The sequence below is a fragment of the Gossypium hirsutum genome, chromosome A10 (assembly GCF_007990345.1).
Source record: "Gossypium hirsutum isolate 1008001.06 chromosome A10, Gossypium_hirsutum_v2.1, whole genome shotgun sequence".
NCBI classification, from domain to species: domain Eukaryota; kingdom Viridiplantae; phylum Streptophyta; class Magnoliopsida; order Malvales; family Malvaceae; genus Gossypium; species Gossypium hirsutum.
In genome coordinates this window covers 8,031,403-8,057,719 of record NC_053433.1, presented here as the reverse complement: position 1 = coordinate 8,057,719, position 26,317 = coordinate 8,031,403, and the positions used below count along the sequence as shown (strand labels likewise).

Here is a 26,317-nt window from a genome sequence, read left to right as displayed (position 1 = left end):
TTGGATAGACTTTTCTCTTCAGAAGTTGGCGAAGCTGTATATCTCTGAGATAGTTAAACTACATCGGTTCTAGTTCGATTATTTCTGAAAGAGATCCTCATTTTACATCTCGATTCTGGAAGAAGTTACATGAAGCTCTCAGGTCAATATTGGACTTCAGTACTGCGTTCCATCTTTAGACCGATAGTCAATCTAAGAGGGTAATCTAGATAGGAGGATATGCTTCTTAGCTGTGTGATCGATTCCCGAGGTAGTTGGGAGGATTATCTGCCGTTAGCTGAGTTCGCCTACAATAACTGCTTTCAGGCTAGCATCCAAATGGCACCTTACGAGGCTCTATATGGTCGTAAAGATCGTACTCTACTGTGTTGGACTGAGTTGGGTGAACGTCGAGTTTTGGGCCCTGAGTTGGTTTTTGAGGCTAAGGATAATGTTCGACTGATTCGAGATCATCTGAAAGCGACTTCTGATAGACAAAAGTTTTATGCGGATTTAAAGAGACGTGAGATTAAGTACTCTGTGGGGGACTTTGTGTTGCTGAAGGTTTCTCCTTAAAAAAAGGTTCTGAGGTTCAGTCGTAAAGGCAAGCTAAGTCCTAGGTTTATTGGGGCGTACCAGATTCTAAAACAAGTAGGACCCATTGCTTATCACTTGGAGTTACCTCCTGAGTTGGACCGTATTCATAATGTGTTTCACATCTCGATGTTGAGACGGTACCATTCTGATCCATCCCATGTCGTCTCGGTGGAAGAGATCGAGGTTAGGCTGGACTTAATTTTTGAGGAGGAGCCGGTCCAGATCCTGGATCGCGATGTTAAGGTTCTGCGAAAAAAGACGATTCCATTAGTGAAGGTGCTGTGGCAGAGTCATAGCACTAAGGAGGCCGCATGGGAACCTGAGGACTCGATGCATCAGCAGTATCCTCATCTGTTCTGATCAGGTAAATTTCAAAGTCGAAATTTCTTTTAGGTAGTAGAGTTGTAACGCCCTAAATTTCTTATGTATGCTTCTGTAAAATTTTGACACAAATATGTATCTTCTTCAATGGTTAAGTGTGTTGAGTGTGTATGAGAGGTCTTAGGTTCAAGTTCTACCTTTAGCAAATTTTTTTATTTTTGGAATAAAGTCCTGTCTTTGTTCAGTGAGCTTATATTAAATTATTCTAGAACTATATCAGAATGAGCCTGTTGGTTCGGGTGGTAAAGGAGTCTGTGTGTTGTATGGATGTTCTGTGTTCGAATCCCTGTGCAAGCGTAGGAATTTATTTTTTCTCATTTGACCGAGAGAGTTTCGATCAAACAATAATTCTAAGGAAGTTATCAGTAGTGGGGTAGTGGAGTGAATTAAGGGATTTGGGGATAATTCAGTTTTATTCCTTTTTCAAAATTGTTTCCAGAAAAAAAGAAACTGACGTTCTTTCTCTTCTCTTCACTGCCCAAATTCTGTCTCCCCCTTCTCCACTTTTTCCTTTTCAATTTCCTTTCTAAATCCATATCATTCTTTTTGTGCAACGTTGGGCTATGTTCGTTCGATGAAGAGCAAGATTTGGCTACGGCTCCTGCAACGATTTAAGTGTTTGGGGTTCGGTTTGATAGCGGTAAGTTTTCACGCGCGTTGATTAATAGTATAAGGCTTCAATTGTAAATTAAGTTCGGTTGTGATTTCATAAGTGTTATTAATTCAGACTCTAGAATGTCGATTTCTAGGTTTTGGAGGTCTTGGGATTATGTTAGCTGTGAAAATGAACCAGGTGTGTACCTGAAACACAGAAAAAATAAAGTTCGGTAAAAGCCGAAAATCTCACTGTCGACACCACACGACTATGTGCGATGACACGGTCGTGTGATCAACGAAGGCCAGGCCGTGTGCAAGACACGACCATGTGATGGCTAGAGTATGGCCGTGTGGGCCACATGGGCTAGACCAAATTAGGTGTGTGGGCCACACAAGAGTGTAGGCCCGCACGAGCGTGTGATAATTGGGCCAGGCCGTGTGATCCACACGGGCTAGGCCAATCTAGGCGTGTGGGCCCATTGTACTGAAATTCTTTATAGGGTCGCACGGGTCGTCCTGATCGACTATGGGGCTATTGTAGGGTCGATAAATGCTATCTAACCCTAAAAACCAAACGATTTGTTAGTCTAAAATATGGTTATGAGCATGCCTATGTTTGTATACCTGCTATCTGTTAATGAAAGCATGTTAAGCATGATTTATCTATTAATTCTATATGTAAATTATGTTACTGTGACTGGGGTGGGATGATATATATAATGGAGGAAGTGTTCTGAAAGGCAGATTATGCCTAATATCTAGCAGCACAGGTGCATTATATCTGATATGTGCCACAATGGTACAACGTGGTGTGTAGGGCTGAGTGGGTGTTTTAAACCCCATATGGTGTGTAGGGATGGTCGGAAATGGTATGTAGAGGATGGGGGTAGGATTCTGTTATCTGATTTACATATCTGTAACTGTATCTGTATTTGAAATGGGCTAAGGCCCGATTCTGTATCTGTAACTAATATGAGCCCAGGCCCGAATAAGAATATGTCTGATTTGTGATATTCTATATGCGTACATGCTTAATTTTATTGGGTTACACACTGAGTTTACGTAAACTCACCCTTGTTTGTTATTCTAAATAGGTAATCCATAGAGTTAGGCGAATTGGTGCAGTGGAGGACTCGATGGTGACCACTTACCATAACTATTTTATTTTATTTTATTTTGTTTATAGATTTTATTAAGCTTGGCGTTGAGATTTGAATGTTGCATTTTTCTGGGACTCTCTGGACTGTTTAAAACTATTTGGTTAGGTTTTTAGGTTTTGATTTAACTTACTTTTCACCATGATAGTTTTTAATTAAAAACATGTTTCCTAAAAATATCAAACGATTTTCCTAAACTTAACGATTTTATAAGCTCCCGCTAAATAACACATTTTATCTTTAAAGAACCAAATGAAAGAGAGCTTTGAAATTAATAAGAGCGATAAAGGCTAATGAACAGGAAAGATTTTAACTTACCGACAACAGTTTTCCAACCCATTTCATGTGACACCTCCAGATTCGGCTATAATGTCTAGGTCGGGTTTGGGGTGTTATACGAGTACTCAAAAAAATTTCAAAAATATTTAAAAATTTTCAACACTATAAGGGTCATACGGCCGTGTGGCCAGGCCGTGCAAGGAGAAACACCTATGTCTCAGACCGTGTGGGCATTCGAAATAGGGACACACAGCTGTGTCTCAGCCTGTGTCCGTGCCCGTGTGAGTATACTAACTTAGGTCACCAAGTTACACACCCGTGTGCTAGGCCTTGTGAGCATTCTATTTTGTGCAAATTTAAGATACAGGGGACACACGGCCGTGTCACCTGGCTATGTGTCACACACAATTGAGACACACGCCCGTGTCTCTACTCGTGTGGACGAAAATAGGCCATTTTACAAGCCATATTTCTCACCTAATTTTGTGTCAACAAGCCATTATTAGGCATCCAAAACAAGCCAGAATAAGATGTTAATCTCAACAATTTACTTATAGGCTAACATTAAACAAAATACCTATACATGTCATTATAAGCAAAATCAAAACATTCAAAAGTACCAATAGAACCGATGGATAGTGTGATATAACTTTGACAAGTTTCCAACCCAATCGAGCTTTCGATAATCTGAAAAGTAAAGGAAAACAACTACATAAGCAATGAATGCTTAGTAAATTTGTATAAACTTTAATCATATTAATTCATTTCAAATGCAAAATTTATACATATCAATAACAATCTTATATCGACACTGCAAGATTCATGAAGCTATATTCAACAACTCACAAGGTGAATAAATCCACATCACCGCTTATACATATCATCCCTAGCATAACAGGATTTTAAATAACTTTAAACCTTACCACCCTTTCAGGAGCTCAAGCATATTTTCATTTGAACACTTACCATTTCAATACAATTTATAATTAAACATATTACCACTCAACCAAAGCTTCGCACTTGCCTAAGTGTCAAACAACAACACTAGTTAGCATACTTGAACATATTTCATATAAATTCAACATTAATAACCTTATTATCTCAACATGTTACACTTGAGTTTATACTCGTCTCAACTTACATAATTTCCATATATCTCATGTATATACCTGTATTAATTTGTATCAACTCATATCATCTCGTAACAGAACATTACCCGTTGAACCATTTGGAATATTTTTGGATAACTTTCAAATTCATTAAATAAATTACTTTACCGAATTTTTTTCAATTCGAATAATGACTTACGGATAAGAGTACATCGTTTTCAAAAGCCAGAAAGCTGAACAGAAGCTCGTGAGAGCTAAACAGAAACCCATAATGGTTGAACAAAAGCTCGAAAGCTAAAAAGAAGCTCGAAATCTGAACAGAAGCTCGTGAGAACTTAACAGAAACTCTTAAGAGTAGAACAGAAGCTCGTAAGAGCTGAACAAAAACTCATAAGAGTTAAACAGAAGCTCGTAAGAGCTAAACAGAAAGTAAAACACGAGATTTTGCAACAAATATTGAACCCCAGTTTACTTAGGTAATTTTCCAATATCTTCCTTTAATATCGTCAATTCGCCAAATCATGAATGTACTCAAATCCCGCGTTCAATCCAAACTGAGTATTAAATTCGATATTATTTTTCCAACAATAGAACTTATATATATATTACCAATCACCAATTAACATTCACTTTAATTAAAATTATATAGAATACAGTTCATACGAACTTACCTAGCTAAATTGCAAAAATACCAAGATTCAGGGGCATTTTAGTAATTTTTATTTTCCTCGATTTTCCACCCGGTCTTGATCTAAATTAATAATTTTATTCAATTTATTAATTTAGATAATAAAACAATTCATTTTATGCAATTTGATCATTTTGAAATTTTTAAAAAATTACCCCTAAAGTTTTACTTTTATTCAATTTAGTCCTTGAGCCCAAAACATACAAATCAACCATTTTTAATGCAAACCCAAGCTAACCGAATGTTCATGATATTCAAAATATCTCATTTATGCAATAATTTCACATTAAATCCTTATACTTTTATTAATTTAATAAATTAACCTCTAATAAAAAAATTCATCAAAATCACTTAACAAAATACTTTTAAATAACAAATAATATCTCAATTTCATCACTTAGCATAAAAAAATCATATAGATTCATCAATTGCAACATCTAAAATCTTTAACAGATTCAAAATCAAAGGTACGGGTTAGCTGGATCTAGTTGCAACGATCTCAAAAACGTAAAAATTAAAAGAAATGGGTGAAAGATGGCTTACTATGCATGAATTAAAGCATGGCCGAACTTTATTTTTTCTTGCCATGGTGTTTCGGTGGTTTGGAGAAGATGATAAGTACCACAAATATCTTTCTTCCATTTTATTTTATTTATTTTAATTTAATTCATCAAATTACCATATTACCCTTGGTTAATAATTAATTTAAAACACCAAATCTATGCCAATATTTGTACATTACATAAATATATGGCACGATTACCATCAAAGGAAGGTTTAATTTAACAATTGGTCCTTCAATTTAATTAAATTTTAACTAAATAAACTTATTTACAATTTAATCCCAAACTTATTAGGACTAAAAGAGAAATTAATCCAAAAGCTAGTGGAATCAATCATAACACCACCGCTTGGAAACTTTGACCATGATTTAATTACCATTTAAGTCTCTTTTCCTTTATCAATTACCATTTAATCAAATAGTGATTAAATTTTACATCTTTTACAATTTAGTCCTTTTTATTTAATTAATTATCGAAACGTTAAAATTTTTCAACGAAAATTTAACACCACCTTAATGTCACTCCATAAATATTGATGAAAATATTTATGGCTCGGTTTATAGAAATGAGGTCCCAATACCTCACTTTCTAAAACCACTTGACCTAGGATTTTACCACTTGAACCTAATAATTCATTATAAAACATAAATTACCCATTCAAAAATCTTTTTAAAACCATATTTGACTTATAAATATTAAATAATAAAATTTACGAGCTTACTTGCCGAATTTGGTAACCTCGAACCACTATTTTCGACACCACTATTTTTGACACCACTAAAAATTGAACTATTATAACTTTAGACGATTGAGTCAAAATTCTCAAAAGATTATTAAATACTATGAGGTGATTTATCATCCTAATGTTTTTCTATGAAAAGGCACAACTAACATATAGCTGGAGAATCTTAATTCACCCAAAACTATTGCAAGCAATTCCTGGAATTCCCAAAATTTTGGAGAAACAAAATCCAACTGCCTGGATGCTAAAAGTAAGCTCAATAGTTGTTGAATCACAGCTTGGAATTGACTTTTTCGAGCATTACAACTCATCATCTTTGTATTAATAAGCAATTATTTAATGTTCACAAGATAGTTTTGTATGCTTTTGTTTATTCAAGCTAACATATATGTACTTCGAGCAGGCAAAACCAAACTTTAGTTAATGGGCTAAGCACACCACCACCTAGAGCCAAGGGCATGTGTTTCATCATTCAATATTCTCAATCTACATGGAGGCAATTCAAAGGAGGAATTCAAAACTTACTGGAGAACTCTTGATTATAATCTTGTCAGATTAGGTTTCACTTTGGTTGCATCTCTAATCGTTGGATCCATTTTTTGGGGAGCACCAAAATGTTTGATCCAAAATTTTGAACTCTAGTTGACTTACTTTGGTAAGAATAATCAGAAAAGAAACTCTTAAAATGATAATAAGAGAGAAAAGAACAAAACCCTAATGTTTATTAAACTTCAAACCAACACAATTTCAAAAGTTTAAAATCGAAGTCTGAAGAGAATATTTTGAAGATTAAGAATTCTTTCCAAAATCTCAAAAAAATCTTTGAACAAATTGAAAATCTTTGAAGAAATTTTGATGAACATCAAATTCAATAAAATCTTAAAGTAGAATCATTTGTCGAAAATCAATTCTCAAAGATCCTTGGATCTAAACTTGTTTTTTTTTTCTAAATTGCTTGCAATTTTCTTTTAAGATTAAGTCTTGATGACTCTTGAAGCAAACTTCATTGATTCAAGATTAAGTTTTAACGACCTTTAAATTCAAATCAAATCAATTTTTCATGCAAACATCCCTTCAAACTCATTTTCAAGGTTATCAAGATCAAGGCTTAATGACACTTAAAGTGGACTACATTCTTCCAAGATCAAATATTAAATGAATCTTGGATCGAAGCTCAATCAAAAAGAAGAATCAAAGTATTTCTTTGTATTTGAGAAACTTTTAGAGATTATAACCCGTAATTTCATAAATAAATTTCTTTAATTTATTTCAACTTTTCAAATCTTATTTTAACTCGAAATTTGTATGTACAATATTTTAAATTTTGTTAGTAAACATATTTTCAATGTATATAATTCTTGTAAATCTATATTCATATTTATATAAATCTTGATATATATAAATATATCCATGTACGAAAATATCAAATTTTGTTATTACTTCTTATAGTATGTAAAAGTTATAGATTTAATCAATATACTTTAATTTGTTCATTTTTAACTCTTCTATTTTCATTTTTTGAAATTTCAATTTTGACAAAAACAAAAACTATTAAATTCATTAAGTTCTATTTTTTTTTCAAAATCTTATGCGACAAACATATTATTACATGCGCCATGTTATGCCAGTTTGCTGTTTTCACAAAATAATTATAAAAAAGCTTATATTATTTTTGGTTAATGAATTTAATTGTTATTAGTTGAGTCAGGGTTTGAAATTTAAAAATTCAAAAAGCATAAAACTAAAAATGATTGAATTAGAGAACATTGACTAAGTCCACTATTTACTAGACCAATTACAGAATTTGACCAAACAACTTTAATTACCATTTGGTCATGACTGGAATGTTAAATTCCAAAACTATATGGAATAAAATTGATCAAATCGTAGTACATAAACTAAATCTAAAACTTAAACACAATACAGGTACTAATAGCATAATTTGACATATACTAGAATGAAGCAAACATAAATAAGAATCTTCAAACACCAACACCAACACCAACGTCCACCTTCAACTTCATTCTTCTAGGAACTATCGAAATGAATCAAGACAAAATTCATCATGAAATGAATGGAATGATGCTGAAAACGATTCTTAACCTAATACTACAGTCCTTTGGGATTGAGAAGACGACGCTAGCTCCAGGCCTGCCCTCATTGAAAATATGGTTAGAAATCTAAATAACACCACACTCCACTGTTGCAGGCCAATTTTGGCCTACCACAAATCAAACCCATTTACAACAAGAAAAAAAAACTAAAACCCATCTAAATTAACCCACACTTAGGCCCACATTTAACCCTAGCCCTAACCCAAAAAAAAAATCAAGAAACCCTAGCCACCTAGCCATTTTCCCACTTGCCCCATTTCCCTCCCATTTTTGATATTCATTGTCTGCCACCATCACCTGCTCTACCAAGCCACATCCTGCAAAAGCAAAGCAAACAAGCAAGACAGACAAAAGAAATAGAAAAAGAAATAATAGAAAATCATGTAAAAGATGGCTATAAAAAGCCATTCAAAAATCATGTAAAGGGGAATTTTTCTATGAAAAAAAGGATTTTTTTTTTGTTTCAATACCATCAGATTAAATATAAGAACAATTCCAAATATTAAAGCAGGAGAATAGAATCAAATCAAACCAAAACTCTAAGGTGAATTTTCTATTTTTATTTTTCGTTTTATTTTCGAATCTATTTCTTCTATATCTATAAATAAATAAATATAAATAAAAAATAATATTATAAAATGTAAAAAAAAATTACCTTTTCCGGCCGCCATGGACGGTGGCCGACGGGGGCGGTCCGGCGACCAGACGGTGACCGGCCTTGTGGCCGGAAATCACCTCACCCCTCCCCCTCTCTCTTTTTTTTTTCTTTTCATGTGCAAGAATGAATTTTTTTTTTAAGGAAAAGGGCCTTTTATAGCCCCCAAAACGACGTCGTTTTGGGGTTGGCCATTAAATCCCAAACGACGTCGTTTTGACTTGTACCGATTCGACCGACCTGACCCGCCTAGGATCCGAGTGTTTTTTTTAAAGGAAGGGCTAATTTCGCTTTTAGCCCTTCCGCTTTTTATTACTTTGCAATTCAGCCATTATTCGTTTTTTAATTTGGCCCCGAAATTTGTTGCGGTTTTCAATTTAGTCCCCGCTGAAGTGCTGAGTTTTGATGGGAAGGAATATTTTCTATTTTGGCCCCCCACTGTTTCCACGCATGTTCAATATAGTCCTTTCCTTTTATTTTTATTTCAATTTCGCCCCAAATATTTTGTTTTTAGCTCAATTTAATCCTTTTTAGTTATTTTACTATTAAAATTAATTATTTTAGTAGTATTATTATATTTTATTTACTTATGTAGTGTGTTAATATTTTTATCATTTCTAATACGTATATATATTATATGTATTTTATATATATTATGTATATATTTTTAATGCCATTAGTTATATATTTCTTATATTATTCCATGTATGTATTTTATATCATCTTATGTTTATATTCTTAAATACTATTATATATATTATTTTTATTTTTTTAAATACCATGTTGTGTATATATTATTATTACTAATTATTATTATTGCTAGTATTATTATAATTATTATTATGTTAGTGTATATTTTATGTACGTATATATATATGTAGCAATGTTTTTATTATTTTATTTTAACATTTTTATTATAGTGGCTTTTATATTTTAATATTGTTATTATTATATCATTACTATTATTTTTTATATATTATTCATACTATCATTATTATATTATTATCACTATTACATTTATTATATTAGTATTATTATTGCTATCATTATCAATATTAGTATTATTGTGTGTTTTCATTATATGTATGTCGTTTATATTTATAGTATTATTTTAATATTGTGTTTATTATACTTTTTACTATTATTACCTATTATTTTATTTTTAATATTATTAAGTTATATTTTTTATATTCTTTTATTATTATCATTACCATTATTAACTTATATATACATATATATATTGTGTACATATTATTATTTTATATTATTATTACCAAATATATCATTTTTTCTTATTCTATTATTAGTACGTGATTTGTTTTTATTTTTTTATTGTAAATATCATTATTACTGTTATTCTAATATTCTAGTATTTCATGTTAATATTTTTCATTAATGATATCATTTTTTGCGTCGTTTATCTCTTTTTAATTTCTCACTTTAGGAATATTTTTCTCATGTTTTAATTAATTTCAAAAATAAGGCAATGTACCGATTTAACATTAAGTCATCGATTTCATCGCTATGTTGGGTGAAATTCGTCGATTCGTGTTAAAAACATGACACCCTTTCTAAAAAAATCGAAAACTAAAAATTATCATTTTTTAATTGGATCATGATTAAACATTAAATTGAATTCGTTCTTTGAAATTAAAGACAACACGTGTTTAACAAGATACCAATTTTGGGCTTCGCGAGGGTGCTAATACCTTCCTCGTGCGTAACCGACTCCCGAACCCTATTTTTCTCTGGATTTTCGCGTAGACCCAAATTTAGCCTTCATTTTTGTTCAAATAAATTTTCTTTTCAAAAAAGATAATTTATTAGGTGTCCGATCACACCTAGAAAAAAGATCGGTGGCGACTCCCCTTTTAATAAAATCAAAAGTCGGTTTTCAAATTTTCAATAAATCGCCTCAATTAGCGACCGAAAAGCAAAAAAAATTTTACGGCGCTACATCCACATCAGCCACCGGCCACCAGTCATTAGCCCTAAAAAAGCAAAAAAGTTTGGCTACTTGCCGCTGTCTCAAGGCTGCATGGTCCATCACCGTTTCCTCTGCAATTGCCCACGCGTTTCATCTTTCACCACTTTCTACCCATCACCCTATTTTGCTTGCTTTTATTGTTGTCAACACACCACAACGCCACAAACATTAGAAATAACAAAATCAGTGTTATATTACATCAATATAAAATTTTAATTTATGAATATCTAAAGCGTGATATCAATAAAACTATAATTTTCAATTACATATTATAAACATTATGATATTTATTTTTTTATTTAATTTATAAGTTATATAAAATTATATAATTTATAATTATCAGTTTTATGTTATATATCATTTATTATTTTATGCATTATATTTTTCACTCGTATTATACATTATTTATTACTACTTTTATTTTTATTAATTGATTATAAAATGTTATTATGTATTACGATGTTACATATAAGTTGGAAATTATGGTTTAATATATTAATTTTTTTTAATATAGAACATTCAGTTTAATGAATTACCCTACTAAATATTATCTTACAAAACTTAAAGAATATAATTCCATTTTGATATCATAAAATTTATGCTTCATAATTAATAATTTATTCCTGTGCTATCAATCAAATAGTATTTTAACATTCTTTTTATAATTTTGTTAGCTACTATTAAGGGGTTTTTATTAATTATGAAAATGACTTGATTTAAAAATCATGCACATAAATGACTCGATTTTTATCGTGTTTGTTGGTGCCGCTTGACATATCGGAGGCACCGACCTCTCATCATTGGCCAATAATTACATTTTTTTTAAGAAAAATAGTTTTTAGTGCTGCCATTTGATAAATTGACAGTACTAGACTGAAGTGTGATTATATAAAACATTTAGAGACTTGATGAAGCAATTACCCTTTTTAGATTTATTGAAAAAAGGGCACCAAATTATATTCTTTTCAACTTTTGATCTATTTACATGTTAGATTTGTCCCCTTTTGAAATTAAATTTAAACAACCCTTAAAAATATAAGAACAACAAAAATAAACCCTTCTCATTTTTTTATTTTTTAAAAATAATAATTTTAAATATATATAATTATTATTTAATTACCCAAATATATTCCAAAAAAATTCCCATAAATTTATTTAAATTTAAACATTTTCAATCCATTCCCTAGCATATTTGAATTTAGATAAACTTGAAAAAAAATTGAGAGATATATTTGGGTAATTTAAATAATAATTTTATACAATTTTTTAAGTTTATTATTTTTAAAAGATAAAAAAAATGAGAAGAGTGTATTGTTGTTATTCTTATATTTTTTAAGGACTGTTTAAATTTAATTTCAAATAGGGACAGAGTTAACATGCGAATAGGCCAAAAGTTGAAAAGTATTTAATTTGGTGCGGCCATATGGTTAGACTGCAAATCTTTTTTCAGTCAATCTAAAAAGCTTAATTACTTCACCAGGTCCTTGAACGTTTTTTATAATCATACTTCAGTCCAGTATTGTCAATTTGTCAAGCGGCACCACTAAAAAACTATTTTTCTTTTAAATGCAATCATTGGCTGATGATGGGAAGCCGCCGATAATCACTATAGAAATAGGGCCATTTACGTATATGATTTTTAAATTGGATCATTTGCGTAATTGTTAGAAGTTATTTGACCCAAATTCCTGTTAAAATAAAATATAAGTGGCAAGATAGGGGGATTTACGAGAATAAGGTGTTTTAATTTTACTACATTACTTCTATTTGACTTTGATTAGAATATGGTTTTACAAACCTATAAATAGACATAGTCTACACTCCTCTTATATCATTCAAATTTCGGCATAATAAAGTTTCTTCTCTTCTACCCATAATTATTTTTTCCCTAAAAGGTTTCAACATAAAATTATTCGTGTTCTTTTTCTCTTTATTAGAGATTCATTGTCATTATCAACGTTCAATTTTAAAAGTATTTAATGAAAAAATTAGATTACTTAAAAAAAAAAACCCTCCTATTAACGTTACTTCTATTTATAAATCACTAGAGTGAAAACCCAGCTTACGCTTGGCAATTTTCTTTTTTTTAATTTACTAATTAATTGGAAGTAAAAAAAAGTTTTATTAAATAAATTTATAAAATATAATAATGTTTATTAATATATTATTAATTATATTTTATTGATTACAAAGACTAAAGTTAAGATAAATTTTAAGGGAAAGATACTAATAACAGATATAAAAAAATCAATCAGTATCACTCACCACATTTGCTTTGACAAAAAAAAATCACCTCATTTCAAATGAAATGAAATGCAACAAAAACAAAATGCTAAAACTATGAAAAAATAAACCTTTATGTAATTTAATTTTAACTACAAAACTGTGAATGATATAATATACCAAACTTTATCATTTAAACATGTTACATGAACTGCCATTTGATCCCCATCAAAGTCTGCATTGAATCCCTTACAAACTAATGGATGTAAACAAATAGCACGTCCTTCCACTAAAATAGGTTGGAATGCCTGTATACCTAATCTATGCAGAGTAGGCGCTCTATTCAGCAATACAGGATGTCCTCGCATAACTTCTTGCAGTATTTCCCATACAATCGGCCCTTTTTCCCGAATTTTACTCTTAGCAACTCCTATGTTCGGAGCAAGATGTTGTCTAATTAGACCGCGAATTACTACCCAAGTAGGTGTACAAAGTTGATCGTGATCAAGTGCTTTATGGGTCGTCTTAGGCCTTGCGATTCACCTTTATCCCAAAAATATATCGAGATTTTTTACATGCAAAGGATTTACTTGTTACTAATATAGTTTAGCCTTTGCTCTTCTTTAGATCCCTTGTTTCACTCCGATAGTAGTCATGTTATACTGTTGAATAACAAGCCTTCAATTATCTAGTTCTAGATAATTTGTGCGCTTAGGAGTCCCTGATGATTAAATAAACCAAGATTTTACCATGACTGCAATTTTAGAGAGACGCGAAAGCGAAAGCCTATGGGGTCGCTTCTGTAACTGGATAATTAGCACTGAAAACCGTCTTTACATCAGATGGATAGAGCAATCCTTGATTATAATTTCCAGTACGAGTACTGCGTACAAGACAAAACTTGTGATTGGTAGTAAAACACCGATCCCCTGTTGAGATCTAATTCGATCTTCATAGATTTCGCGAGATATTTTCTTACAAAGTTTTGTTATAGCATCTATAACTGCCTCAAGAATTCCTATATAATTTAAGCGACACAATAAAATCTTTTTCTATTCTTTTATTAACAGATTTATGTATAGGATTTCATTCGCCCCACGGTTAGGAACTAATGATTGGCTCTATATACAAAGATTTTGGATTTGCTCATAATGATCAAATTATATCTGGTCTTGTTTCTAGTTTTCCAGTCATTCTAGGTACAAATATCTACATAAAATACACAATAAACACCTTTCTTTTTTCTCCCTTCTTCCCTTATCTCTTTCTTTCCTACTTCCCATTCCTCCCCATTAAAAATAAAGCCCACGTGTCAACTTTAAAGCAGGGAGCATCTACACTAATTACTTGTATTCCATTGGATTATCCGAGTGATCATATTTGTAATTTTTCCATATCTTATAAACGGTATAATAGTATTTTCACCAACGGTTTTACTACTATTGTTGTTTAGAATGCATTATTATTTTACAATTATTAATCTTTATATTATGAAATTTACTATGAATATTCAATTTTTTTCTATTATTTGCTATTCATCACAAATTTGAATTAATATATTTGTTTTCAAAAAAAAATTATTTTTGGAAACATGCAATTTAATGATCTATACTTGTGAGCCAACTCCAAAAAAAGGGTTAGCCTAATAAGTTTTAAAGCACCCGAATTTTTTTTTTAAAAAAATAATTAATCCCCTATATTATTTTTACACTTAATTTAGCCCTTAAAGGTTAACATTGCAATTAATTAAGCTATTTGATCATTGAATTTAAAATAAGGGCAAATTATAAAAAATAGTCACTTTTGTTTACCTCAATTTATATTTGAGTTACTTATATTTGAAATGTTATGTTTCAGTCACTTACGTTATCGTTTTGTTACGAAGTGGTCACTCTGCTGTTAAGCTCCGTTACCTCCTTAACATTAATCCTATGTGGCAGTCCATATGGGTTTTAAATGCCAACTTGCATATCCAATTGAGACGAGAATATATTTTTAATTAAATAAATTTAATTAATTAAAAATTTTAAATTAATTACACCTTGATCTGGAAAAGAAAAACCATTCATCTCCTTTTTCTTTTAGTTTTCTTTTCCATTTTGATTGAAAACTATTCTCATCCCAATTGGACATCCAAGTTGGCATTCAAAATCCATTTCGATTGTCATGTAGAATTGCCGTTGGGAGATAATGGAGCTTAACGGCAGAATGACTACTTCGTAACAAAACGATAACGTAAGTGACTAAAACATAATATTTCAAACATAAGTGACTAAAATGTAATTTGAGGAAAACAAAAATAACTATTTTTATAATTTACCCTTAAAATAATTTAAAAATAATACTTTATATAAATTAACTACTAACAAAATACAAATTAGGAAGCTAAAATATACATTGCCCCTTGTATATCATATACATGCTAACATACTCCGTCAAATATTCCACTATAACTCCATTGGGTCAAAAAAATAGTGTGTTAAAAGGTAGGACAACCAAATTTCACCTTTCCGTGGACTATTATAAAGGATTGGATAGCCTGCCTAGTCTTAACTGGATTCAAAGAAAACAGACGTTTTCCTATGAGTAACCAATTAAATCCAAAATTTAAATAGAGACTTTTCATTAACAAATTTTATAATCGATACCTTACTTAAGAGGATACTAAAATCTTTACCGATTAGATTTTCATTTAGGGCAAAACCTGCAGGTCGAAAAGCTATGGAATGTCCTTTGTTTTTGTTTTTGTGTGTTACCTTGGAGAATATCAATTAATTAGAAAAAGCAGTTCCTACGGCCTATTGTTTTTTGTGTTACGTTCAGCTAACTTATTTTTCATCTTGTCAATGGATTTCATTCCCTTAACAGCAGGGCTTGCTTAAAACAATACAAATGGTTACAGGTATCGAGATTGATTTTGTGCGTAATCTGTTTCGGGGTGAGTTTTTGATAGCGTAAGTGCTTCTATATTCAAACCCTCTTGTGTTTTGATGGAAAATATCTACTTATACCAAATCTTTTGAAAAAATATTCACTTTTTCTGGGTTTCTTTTAATCTTTAGCAAAGTTGAGGAACATTTCTTCAGACACAGTGTAACATAGTTAAGGAGCCCATTGCTCTAAGATAGAGTGTTGTATTCTAAAGAACCAAAGGTCAGAGGGAGGGGGGAGAGATGATTTTTAATTTATTTAGATTAATATTATTATTAACATTAATATACTATATTATGATTTTATATATATATTTTAAAATTTTTAGAATTAAGATCAAATTGACATTATTTATAAATTTTGAAAGTTAATTTTTTAAAATTATAATTAATTTAATTTAATATATAAAAATTGAATACTAAATTTATTATTATACTAATTTTTTAACTGTTTTATTCGTTCATCCGTCGACCAAAATAATTATTTTAGACGCGTAAAATAAGAATTTTTTATAATGGGATGTAGGCGGATGTCATCTAACACCAAAACCTCAACTACCATTAAATGCAATTACCACATGGCATTGCTATGCCACCAACCCTACACACTTGTCTGTTAGTTTTTTCCCATCTTTTTATGTAACCAAGAAAGAAACAAGGGGTGAGGAAAACAAAATGATATAATTGGTTATGATCAAATTCACCACTTTATTACGTGTAATATAAATGGCCTTAGGAGTTAGGACTAATACAATTTCTGGTTCGATTTCCATTAATCCATTCTCAACTGCCCACGCTTCATTGGAATTTCAGATTGAATCTAAGAGATGATGATTAGTACAATAAAAAGAACGTGAGAAGCCAATCCAGCTTTATATTATATTACAGGTATGATCTGTGTTGCGGAATGTATGTTTCTTTTTCACATAATATTTACAATTATTTATACTTCCTTTCTAATTCATAAATAGAAAAAAATATATTTCAATGCACTCAAACATACGTCCTCCTATATTAATAATAATAGTCAAACCAATTAAATCAAGACTCAATCGACACTTATTACTTATTTCTTGTTTAAATAGCTATAATCTTTTGCATTTTATTTCATAAATAGTTCCGCTCTAATTCATAAATAGGAAGATAATGTAATTCAATGCACTCAAACATACATCCTCCTATATTGACAATAATAGTTATACCAATTAAACTAAGATTCAATCGACACTTATTACTTATTTCATGTTTAAATTGCTATAATCTTTTGCATTTTACTTTATAATTAAATATTTAAAATCCCACTTTATATATTATGGGTGTGCATGAATAGTTTTTTTTTAAGTGCATGGATAGTTAAATAGGAGTAATAGTTATTTATATTGAAATATTTAAAGTTTTTTCATTTTTCCAAAAACTATAGTAAATTAATTTATTATCCAATATTTTATTAAAAAATCATTATTCAGTCAGATTGAAATCTATTTGAAATCTAAAATAAAATGATTGAAATAAAGATTAATTCTATTTTTATTATAAATTTTATCTTTATATAAAAAATAAATTTTAGGTAAAAGAATTAATAAACTTTAATATTGAAATATTAAATTTCAACTCATTTAAAATTAAAAGATAATTAAAGCACTATAAAAAACATAAATTTTTCTTAAAATTTTACCAAATTTTATTATATTTTAAATTATAATTGATGTAATTATTTTTTTTCTGAAAGAATACTTGTTAAACTTTTAACTTTTAATAAATTAATTTTTTGTATAAGTAAAATTACTTTTAATAAAATAAATTAGTATTGTTTATCATTTTTCAAAATTGCCTCTATTAATTTCTAAAGACTCCTTTAAGGTTTTATATAATATATAGATAAAGATTGACATTAAATAAAAAAACTAAAATGTAATAAAATTTAAATTTTATAAACTAATTAAGTTCTAATTAGGGGTGTTCAAACAGGCGGCTCGATTTTTAACCTAACCAATTACTTGAAATGTAAAAATCTTTAACTGTTGACTGAATCAAATTTTTTTTTCAAATACATTAACTAAATCGAAATATTTCAATTAATTCGGTCATTTAACCGTAAAATTTATATGTTTTTATCTTTTGATTAAAACAAGTATAAACATATAAAAAATACATTACTAATGTTCATTTTTCTTTAATAGTTCAAAAAATTATAATATATATTATTTATTTTGATTAATATAAAGAATAATAGTTAAAAATACATTACTAATATAAAAAATATATTATATATTATTTAATTCAATTAATTATTCGATTTTAAATTAAATTAACTGATAATCAAAATTTTAAAAAAATCATTAACTAACCTTTAACCTAATTAAATTTAGTCATCAACCAATTAACCGAAATAAATTAATTCGATTAATTAATTCAATTTTAACCGAACTATGAACACTCATAATTTTAATACCTAAATTATATTTATTTATTTTTATACTACCTAAAATATTTTGTTAATTCCTAAAATCTCCTCTCTCTTTTTATATAATATATAGAATATTGTAAAGGTAAAATGCAGAGCACGTGGGATGATATAAAGAAATTTCCGAGTCATATAATTAATAAAAACAGCAAAGCACTTGGTTTTATTATATGAAATCATGATGCGTGATGATCTCTCAGTTACTTGGTTTTCATAACACCAAATTACTTGGTTTTATTGATTAAATAATTTACCATTTTGCAAAATTAGTGATTTTATTATTATATTTAAGCTTTAAAAATACTTTATTGTTAATTTTATAAATAATTTATATTAATTATGAATCTTGAATATAAACTATAAAATAGCATGAAAAATATAAAAAAAATATTTTAACCTTTCAACAACAATATTTAATAATAACATAAATTATTAAAAATTAACGAATCACTTTTTTTCGTATTTTTTTATCACACTTTTTAAAAATAATTTTCCTTAAAAGCAAATTTGAAAAACACATTTCAAAATAAAAATTAACTAGCTCTAGAAAAGCCACGTCAGACAAAAGTGATCAGCCACATGAAATAAAGAAACCGACAGACAAAATGGCCCAGAACCAGAAACTAAAAATCAAATGGCTGTCATGTTACAGTGGTTCAGAAAGTTGGCTTCTTCTTCCTCCCAATGTCTTTATTTTTGTTTTACCAAAGGGAATGAAGGAGGAGGAGGAGCTCACTATGTCTGCTTTCCTAAATCTCCCCTACACTTTACTTTGTCCTCATGCCTGCTGCTGCTTTCCTAAATTTATATTTTATTAATGTTATTTTTATAATTAAATATAAATAAATACACAAATATATTAAAATGAATATCACATTTTAAAAACATGATAACAAAATATAGATAATCTAGATATGTATGTTTAATCTGTTTCATTTCAATAACATTGAAATACTGGTAAGAAAAAGGAAAAGAAATACGTATATAAACAGACGACAAGATTTCATGAAGACGACATTCCCGAAAATCTTGGAATTGACATGAAAAATTGCCACACACAATTGCATGAAGAAGACATTCTCAGACTCTTTCTTGGCCATAAAATTTGATGAAACGAATCCTGCGCTTTTTAAATATGTTTCAACCATCATAACATGACAAATCTCACTATAAATCTCGAAGAATTCTTAATCTAACGGCAGCAAAACTAGATTAAAAATTGTTTTCAATGTACTAATGCAGAATATTTCGAAGCAGATCCTCATTAATTTTATCTCAAAATTTCTCCTCATAATTATATAGTTCTTTTTTTTTAAGAAAAAATTCCGACTCCCGAAACAAAAGAATACTTAAAAAAAAAAGAAAGAATTATTTTGTTATTATTATGATTTTTATTTTGTTACAAGTTGACGACCAATCAAGCAACCAGTGTCTGGTTGTTCAGAAAACCCAAACCCGAACTCATAAATTCAACACACCTAAAACATACAGCAATTAAACAAGGTTCGCAGGAAGTTGGCTTGGGTTGGGACCCACACTTTTTGTAGGTCCCACTTGAGGGGACGGTGGTGGCACTTTCGTAATAGAGGGACAAACTCAGCTACCCACTTGTCATTTGCAGTCACCAAAAGTCTGCTGAGGGTAGCAGAGAAGGATAAAAACCGGACACGTTTTTTACGATTCCTCCTTCTCTTCCTCATAGATACAAAATCAGCGGGTAGAGAGAGAAAGCAGAGCAAGGGAAGGGAAAAGGAAGGGAAAGGGAAGCTTTATATAACCCATCTCCTTTCTCTCTAAACGCTCTTCCTTTCCATCTTTCCTTTCTTTGCTTTGCTTGTTTCTATTGAGAGATTTCCACTAACAAAAGCTCTAGACTTTTGTCTTCCCACATTTTTCTCTCACCATGATTTCCTTGCACAGAAGCTGTTTTCTGGTAATTTCTTAATCAACCCATTCTTCATTTTCACTACCCATTTCCTATAATTTATTTCTAAACCTTAATCATTATTATATCTCTAACTCATGTTTCTTTTTTTTTTCGCTGGTATTTTTCTAGTTTGAAAATCACATGAGTTTACCTTTTTCAGGGTCTTTCCTTTGTAGCGCTTGTACTGTAATAAAAATTTCCTTTTTCCTCCCTCCTATCTGGTTTTGCACATCTTTGAAAGATATTCAACATCTAAGGCTTTCTTTTATGACATTAAAGATCTCAGATTTACCACAAATATATATATATATAAAAAGTCTGTTCTGCTTTTTATTTGATTTCGTTACTGACCTTTTTTTGTTTTTTTTTGGGGGGGGGGAACAGAATAACACTGGCATTTCTGGGTCATCAAGCCCTTTCTCATACAAGCTGAAGAAGCTGCCACCAGCTTCAGTCAAAGTCACAGCTTTAGGCCCCAACAGGGATCGAAACAGCAGCGTTTTGATTGAAAACAACAACTCATTGAAAGAAATAAAAGAAGATGGCACTTCTTCTGTTGCTGATGTGGACCCCAATCCTACTGTTACCGGCGAAGACCGCGACCTCTACTATGACGCCGCCGCCACCGACGATCAACTTGTCACCCCTTGGTCTCTCTCTGTTGCCAGGTAACATTCTGTTACTTTCCTTTTCACTAATATCTTTCTCGTGTAATATTTATTTATTTATTTATTTTTTTGGCTTTTCCCACCTCTATTATGAGCTTTCTTTTTTCTGGGTATGACATGATGGTTTTTGAGATTTTTCATATATGTTTGACAGATCTAGAATCATTCTTTTTTGTCTTAACATTTAAATACGAAGGTGATCTTCGAAGTGTTGGGTCTTATTTTATTTTCTGGTGTTCTTCTTTGTGTTTAAGTTCATGGTTTTCCTTTTGATGTGCTTGTTGTGAACTCTTTGTTTTGTATTGAATGTTAGATCATGATGTTGTGGCCAACAATAATTTTACCAATTCAGATCTTTGATTTGTTGTTTTGTCTTTGTGTTGGTTGTTAGATATGATTGAAATTCCTAGGAAATAAATGATACGTTTATTGAACTACTCTAATTTCAAAAATCCAATTAATTAGACTTTCAAAGACTAAGCTCTTCTTCATGCACTGCAGTGGGTATTCGTTGTTGCGAGATCCTCACCACAACAAAGGACTCGCCTTTAATGAGAAAGAAAGAGATTCTTATTACTTGCGTGGTCTTCTTCCCCCCACAGTTATTTCCCAAGAACTTCAGGTTATCTACGCTCTTTGTACATCTTTTTTGACTTCACTTGAATCATTCAGTGAATTCTGTTCATTTTACTTAATCCTTGCTATGTTTTTAATGAACTATTTTACCACTACTCACCAGGTGAAGAAAATGATGTGTAGTATCCGCCAGTATCAAGTTCCTCTGCAGAAGTACATGGCCATGATGGATTTGCAGGTAACCGTTTGCTCTAAAGTCGTAGGTGGTTTCTGGCTGGAATTATTGCTGCATGTTTCTTGAATGTCAAATATGTAGCTGCATCCGATGGCATGATTTTATTTCTCTTTAGTTCATCGTATTATATTAACAATATGTTTCAATTTGTGTAGCTTGGTGCTATTATGTTTCCTCCTATTATTGTGAGTTTATGTAAATTTGAAATTATGATTTTTATTTTCTCTATTTAATTTCACAATCTTTACTTCCTCCTTGCCATTAGTTCCGAATCTTATTCTGTTTTAAGTGTTTCTAAAAATTTTTATTCGGACTATCGTACTCAGAAAGAAATAATACTTTATGCTTTTATCAATTGCTGTTAATGACTTTAACACTTTTGAATTGATTTCGGTTTCACTTCCATTTTCAGGAGTTAAATGAAAGGCTGTTCTACAAACTTCTGATCGACAATGTTGAGGAGTTACTGCCTGTTGTCTATACCCCAACTGTTGGTGAAGCTTGTCAGAAATATGGGAGCATCTTCAGGCGCCCTCAGGGTCTTTTTATCAGTTTGAAAGAAAAGTACGTTTCACATAGAGAATTGGTTCCTCAGATTATAGCTGGCATTGGATTCTTGAATTTGAGCTTCTTTCCCGTTGTATTACACTGATTTGTGTCCTTTGCAGGGGGAAGATTCATGAAGTTCTGAGAAATTGGCCTCAGAGGGATATTCAAGTCATCGTCGTCACTGATGGGGAAAGGATTTTGGGTCTAGGGGACCTTGGCTGTCAGGTATAAATACTCGGAGACATCTAATGATAACTGCCTCTGTCTCTCACATGTGTTATTGACTTGTTAATGGTAATTTATATTTTCAGGGAATGGGAATTCCTATAGGGAAGCTCTCTTTATACACTGCACTAGGAGGAGTTCGTCCTTCTGCTGTAAGTATATGTAATGATGAGTATTTACTACCCTTTGCTTTATTACTAAAGGACTGATGGAAGGCTCCTTTGCATATTGCTTTTATTAAGAGGTTATGAATCCGGACAAGCCTCATAATGATCTGTATCTTACTGTTAACCATGTTTGGCAATATTTTCCCTCATGCTATGGCTGATACATCAGCTGCTGTTTGCAGTGCTTGCCTGTAACCATTGATGTGGGTACAAACAATGAGCAATTGTTGAATGATGAATTTTATATAGGGCTTAGGCGAAGGAGAGCTACTGGGCAGGCACGTAATCTTATAGTACACTTGTTTTGCTTTAGTTATGAAGGCAATCAGATTTTGTTTTTAATACTAAAAGGTTCTGTTCTTCTTGACTCTAGGAATATGCCGAACTTATGCACGAATTCATGAATGCAGTCAAGCAGAACTATGGGGAAAAAGTTCTCATTCAGGTAAGTTAACTCGAGCGAGATATGAATGGAATATTGGCTGGAATATATGATATGTTTGTTTATATTTCTGAATCTTAAACGGTTTTTGCAGTTTGAAGATTTTGCAAACCACAATGCCTTCGATTTGCTTGCTAAATATGGCACAACTCATCTGGTTTTCAATGATGATATTCAGGTTACCATTTAATCTTAATTTTCTTAAATCAATTAGGCTTAAACATCTCATTTATGATCTGGGAAAATTACCCCTTTTGCAGGGAACAGCATCTGTGGTCCTTGCAGGGCTTGTTGCTGCACTAAAAGTAGTCGGTGGAACCTTGGCTGATCATAGATTTTTATTCCTTGGTGCTGGAGAGGTGAGCTGTTATTATAACTTGTTGAAAGTCTTGGTTCATTATAATGACAGGAGCAATCATGGTAATTTTCATTTAGTTAATAGGGAAAAGAGAAAAAGATGGACAAGTTTTTGTCCTGCAAGACATGCCCATCTGGTGACAATTAGCATAGCTAAGACAAGAGTGAACAACAGAAGTGAAATGGATAAACATTATCCTGCTCGGAGTTGGATAATAAAGAGAAAAACATTGAGTTAAAGACATTGAGTGTTCTCTCCTATAATTTGACATCGAAATTCTTATGTACTTACTATTAAGTTCCTTCAGTTTTGCTGTAATAGTTCGATTATATTCCCTTCCTCTTCTTTTATATTCAAACAGTTGAAGGACAGGGACATCTCTCAAACCCTTTCTGTTTAATACCATTACAACCTTAATTGTTGAAGGTGAAAATATTTCTGTCTCTATTTAAAGAGTATATTGCATCTAGTGGAATTGTAGTTTCCATTTAAGTTTCTCTTATTGGCCTCTCTCTTTTTTTTTTATACTATTTGCATTGCCATTTTATTGCCGTATCTGACTTTGTATTTGGTGATCTACAGGCTGGCACTGGCATCGCAGAACTTATAGCTCTTGAAATTTCAAAACAGGTTTTACTTTTAGAATCAATCATCATAGTTTTTATGCTATGTTTTATAGTAGATGTACATCTTGTCATGAAGCCATTGGAAATAATACTTGATTGTACATGCAGACAAACATGCCACTTGAAGAAGCTCGCAAGAAGATTTCGCTTGTGGACTCCAAGGTAGGAAAAATCTAATCTAGCTGTTTCATACAAAGCAGATAGTTCATTCTAGTGGCTAAATGTTGTATACATTTTGCTCTTTTTGCAGGGATTGATTGTTAAATCTCGTATTGACTCACTTCAGCATTTCAAAAAGCCCTGGGCTCACGATCATGAACCAATCAAGAAACTTGTCGATGCTGTTAATGTCTGAAATCTCTCTTTTGTCTTCCTTTGCTCACTCAACTCTCACCAAAAGAAAAAAAACAAGTGTTTCTTAGACTCTTTGTTCTTTTGTCTTATTTTAACAGGGAATCAAACCAACAGTGCTGATTGGAACATCAGGAGTAGGAAGGACATTTACTAAAGAAGTGGTTGAGGCAATGGCTGCGTTGAATGAAGTACTGTATCTCTAAAAATTTTCTTTATAAATAAGTGAAACAATGAAACCAAACTCATCCCTTATATATTTGACTGCTTGCAGAAACCTATTATATTCTCCCTTTCTAATCCAACTTCACAATCTGAATGTACTGCTGAAGACGCATATACATGGAGTCAGGTAATTGAGTCATGCAGCTTTTATATCTCATTTCTCAACAGTTAACCTATTTAGTTATTTCAGCGTTTCTGAAATATATTATTCAAACTTTTGTATGACAATTAACAATGTAACACACGATGGTTCTTCCCTTTTCTGTTCACTCACAGGGCCGAGCCATTTTTGCCAGTGGAAGCCCATTTGATCCTGTAGAATACAAGGGAAGGGTTTTCGTTCCTGGGCAGGTTGTAAATAAAGTAGTTTGACCTCCATATTTGGTAATATCTTGCATTTGAGGGCTAATTTAAGTTGTTATACTTCTCTCCTACAGGCAAATAATGCATACATCTTCCCTGGCCTCGGTCTGGGTTTAATTATGTCTGGTGCAATTCGTGTTCATGATGATATGCTTCTGGCAGCCTGTAAGTTCACATTTAACTTATGCTTTGGATAACCGAGCTATCACCGTTAAAGCCATGCAGATTTTGTTTTGTATCTGGTGGTTTAAAGTGGTGCCGACTAGGTTCTTTTGCAAGTTGTTAAACCTCTTCTTCATTTGTGAGCGCAGCGGAGGCTTTGGCTGCACAGGTGACACAGGAGAACTTTGACAAGGGACTCATTTACCCACCATTTAGAAATATCAGAAAGATTTCAGCCCATATTGCAGCCAGTGTTGCAGCTAAAGCATATGAACTGGGTAAAATTCTATCTTATATCGTATCAATAACATGAGACAACATGCAACTCCATCTTATCTAATCTTTGATATAATTATCCCATTGTACCATAGGTTTGGCTACTCGGCAGCCTCAGCCCAAGGATCTTGTGAAGTATGCTGAGCACTGCATGTACAATCCTGCCTACCAAAGCTACCGGTGAAGGTAGTTAGAACGCCTCTACTTTTATCATATTATTTATTAAAAAAAGGAAGCCCAGTTTAACCATTCCTTGAAGTCTTGTATTTGGTCTTTTTTGTTTGATATCTTTGTCATTCTTGAAGTTTTGTTCCTCGTGTTCATCTTTGCTGTCTTGTAAGGTACTTGGTGGGTAAGAAGGTGAATGGTGGGTGGTGTAGTTAGATCAAATGAAGTCAAAAGTAGCATTTTTTTTTTTTTGAAAAAAAATGTGGTTATGGACTGGAAAATGTTTCACATTACATGAAATAGAAACTTGAAAGGTGTCAGAATCAGTGCGAGTTTGCTTGCCCTTTATTTCTCATCTACTCAAGTCTTTTTCTTTAAGCTTTTAACGCAGAAACCAAGGGAAATATGTATATGTAAAATATTTGGCCTATTAAGCCTTAAGAGGCCAAACATTTTTTTATATATGAAAAAGGTGTCTATTCCCATTTAAAACCAATGCACAAAGCTCACATTCTATCTCAAATGTTTTGTCAA

At 31.3% G+C, this 26,317-nt stretch overlaps 1 protein-coding gene across 1 annotated transcript; it reads left to right on the top strand.

Annotated features, from left to right (window-relative positions):
* The first annotated feature begins 20,083 nt into the window (after positions 1-20,083).
* On the top strand, positions 20,084-26,109 carry LOC107897353 (NADP-dependent malic enzyme). Its single transcript, XM_016822788.2, has 20 exons — positions 20,084-20,398; positions 20,777-21,060; positions 21,562-21,682; positions 21,800-21,874; positions 22,284-22,435; positions 22,540-22,645; positions 22,732-22,797; positions 22,995-23,090; positions 23,186-23,257; positions 23,349-23,432; positions 23,515-23,613; positions 24,195-24,242; positions 24,347-24,400; positions 24,489-24,587; positions 24,691-24,780; positions 24,864-24,941; positions 25,091-25,165; positions 25,252-25,342; positions 25,489-25,617; positions 25,711-26,109. Exons 1-20 carry the CDS (start codon positions 20,369-20,371, stop codon positions 25,797-25,799), a joined length of 1,938 nt encoding a protein of 645 aa, XP_016678277.1. The 5' UTR covers positions 20,084-20,368; the 3' UTR covers positions 25,800-26,109.
* The last annotated feature ends 208 nt before the right edge of the window (positions 26,110-26,317 follow it).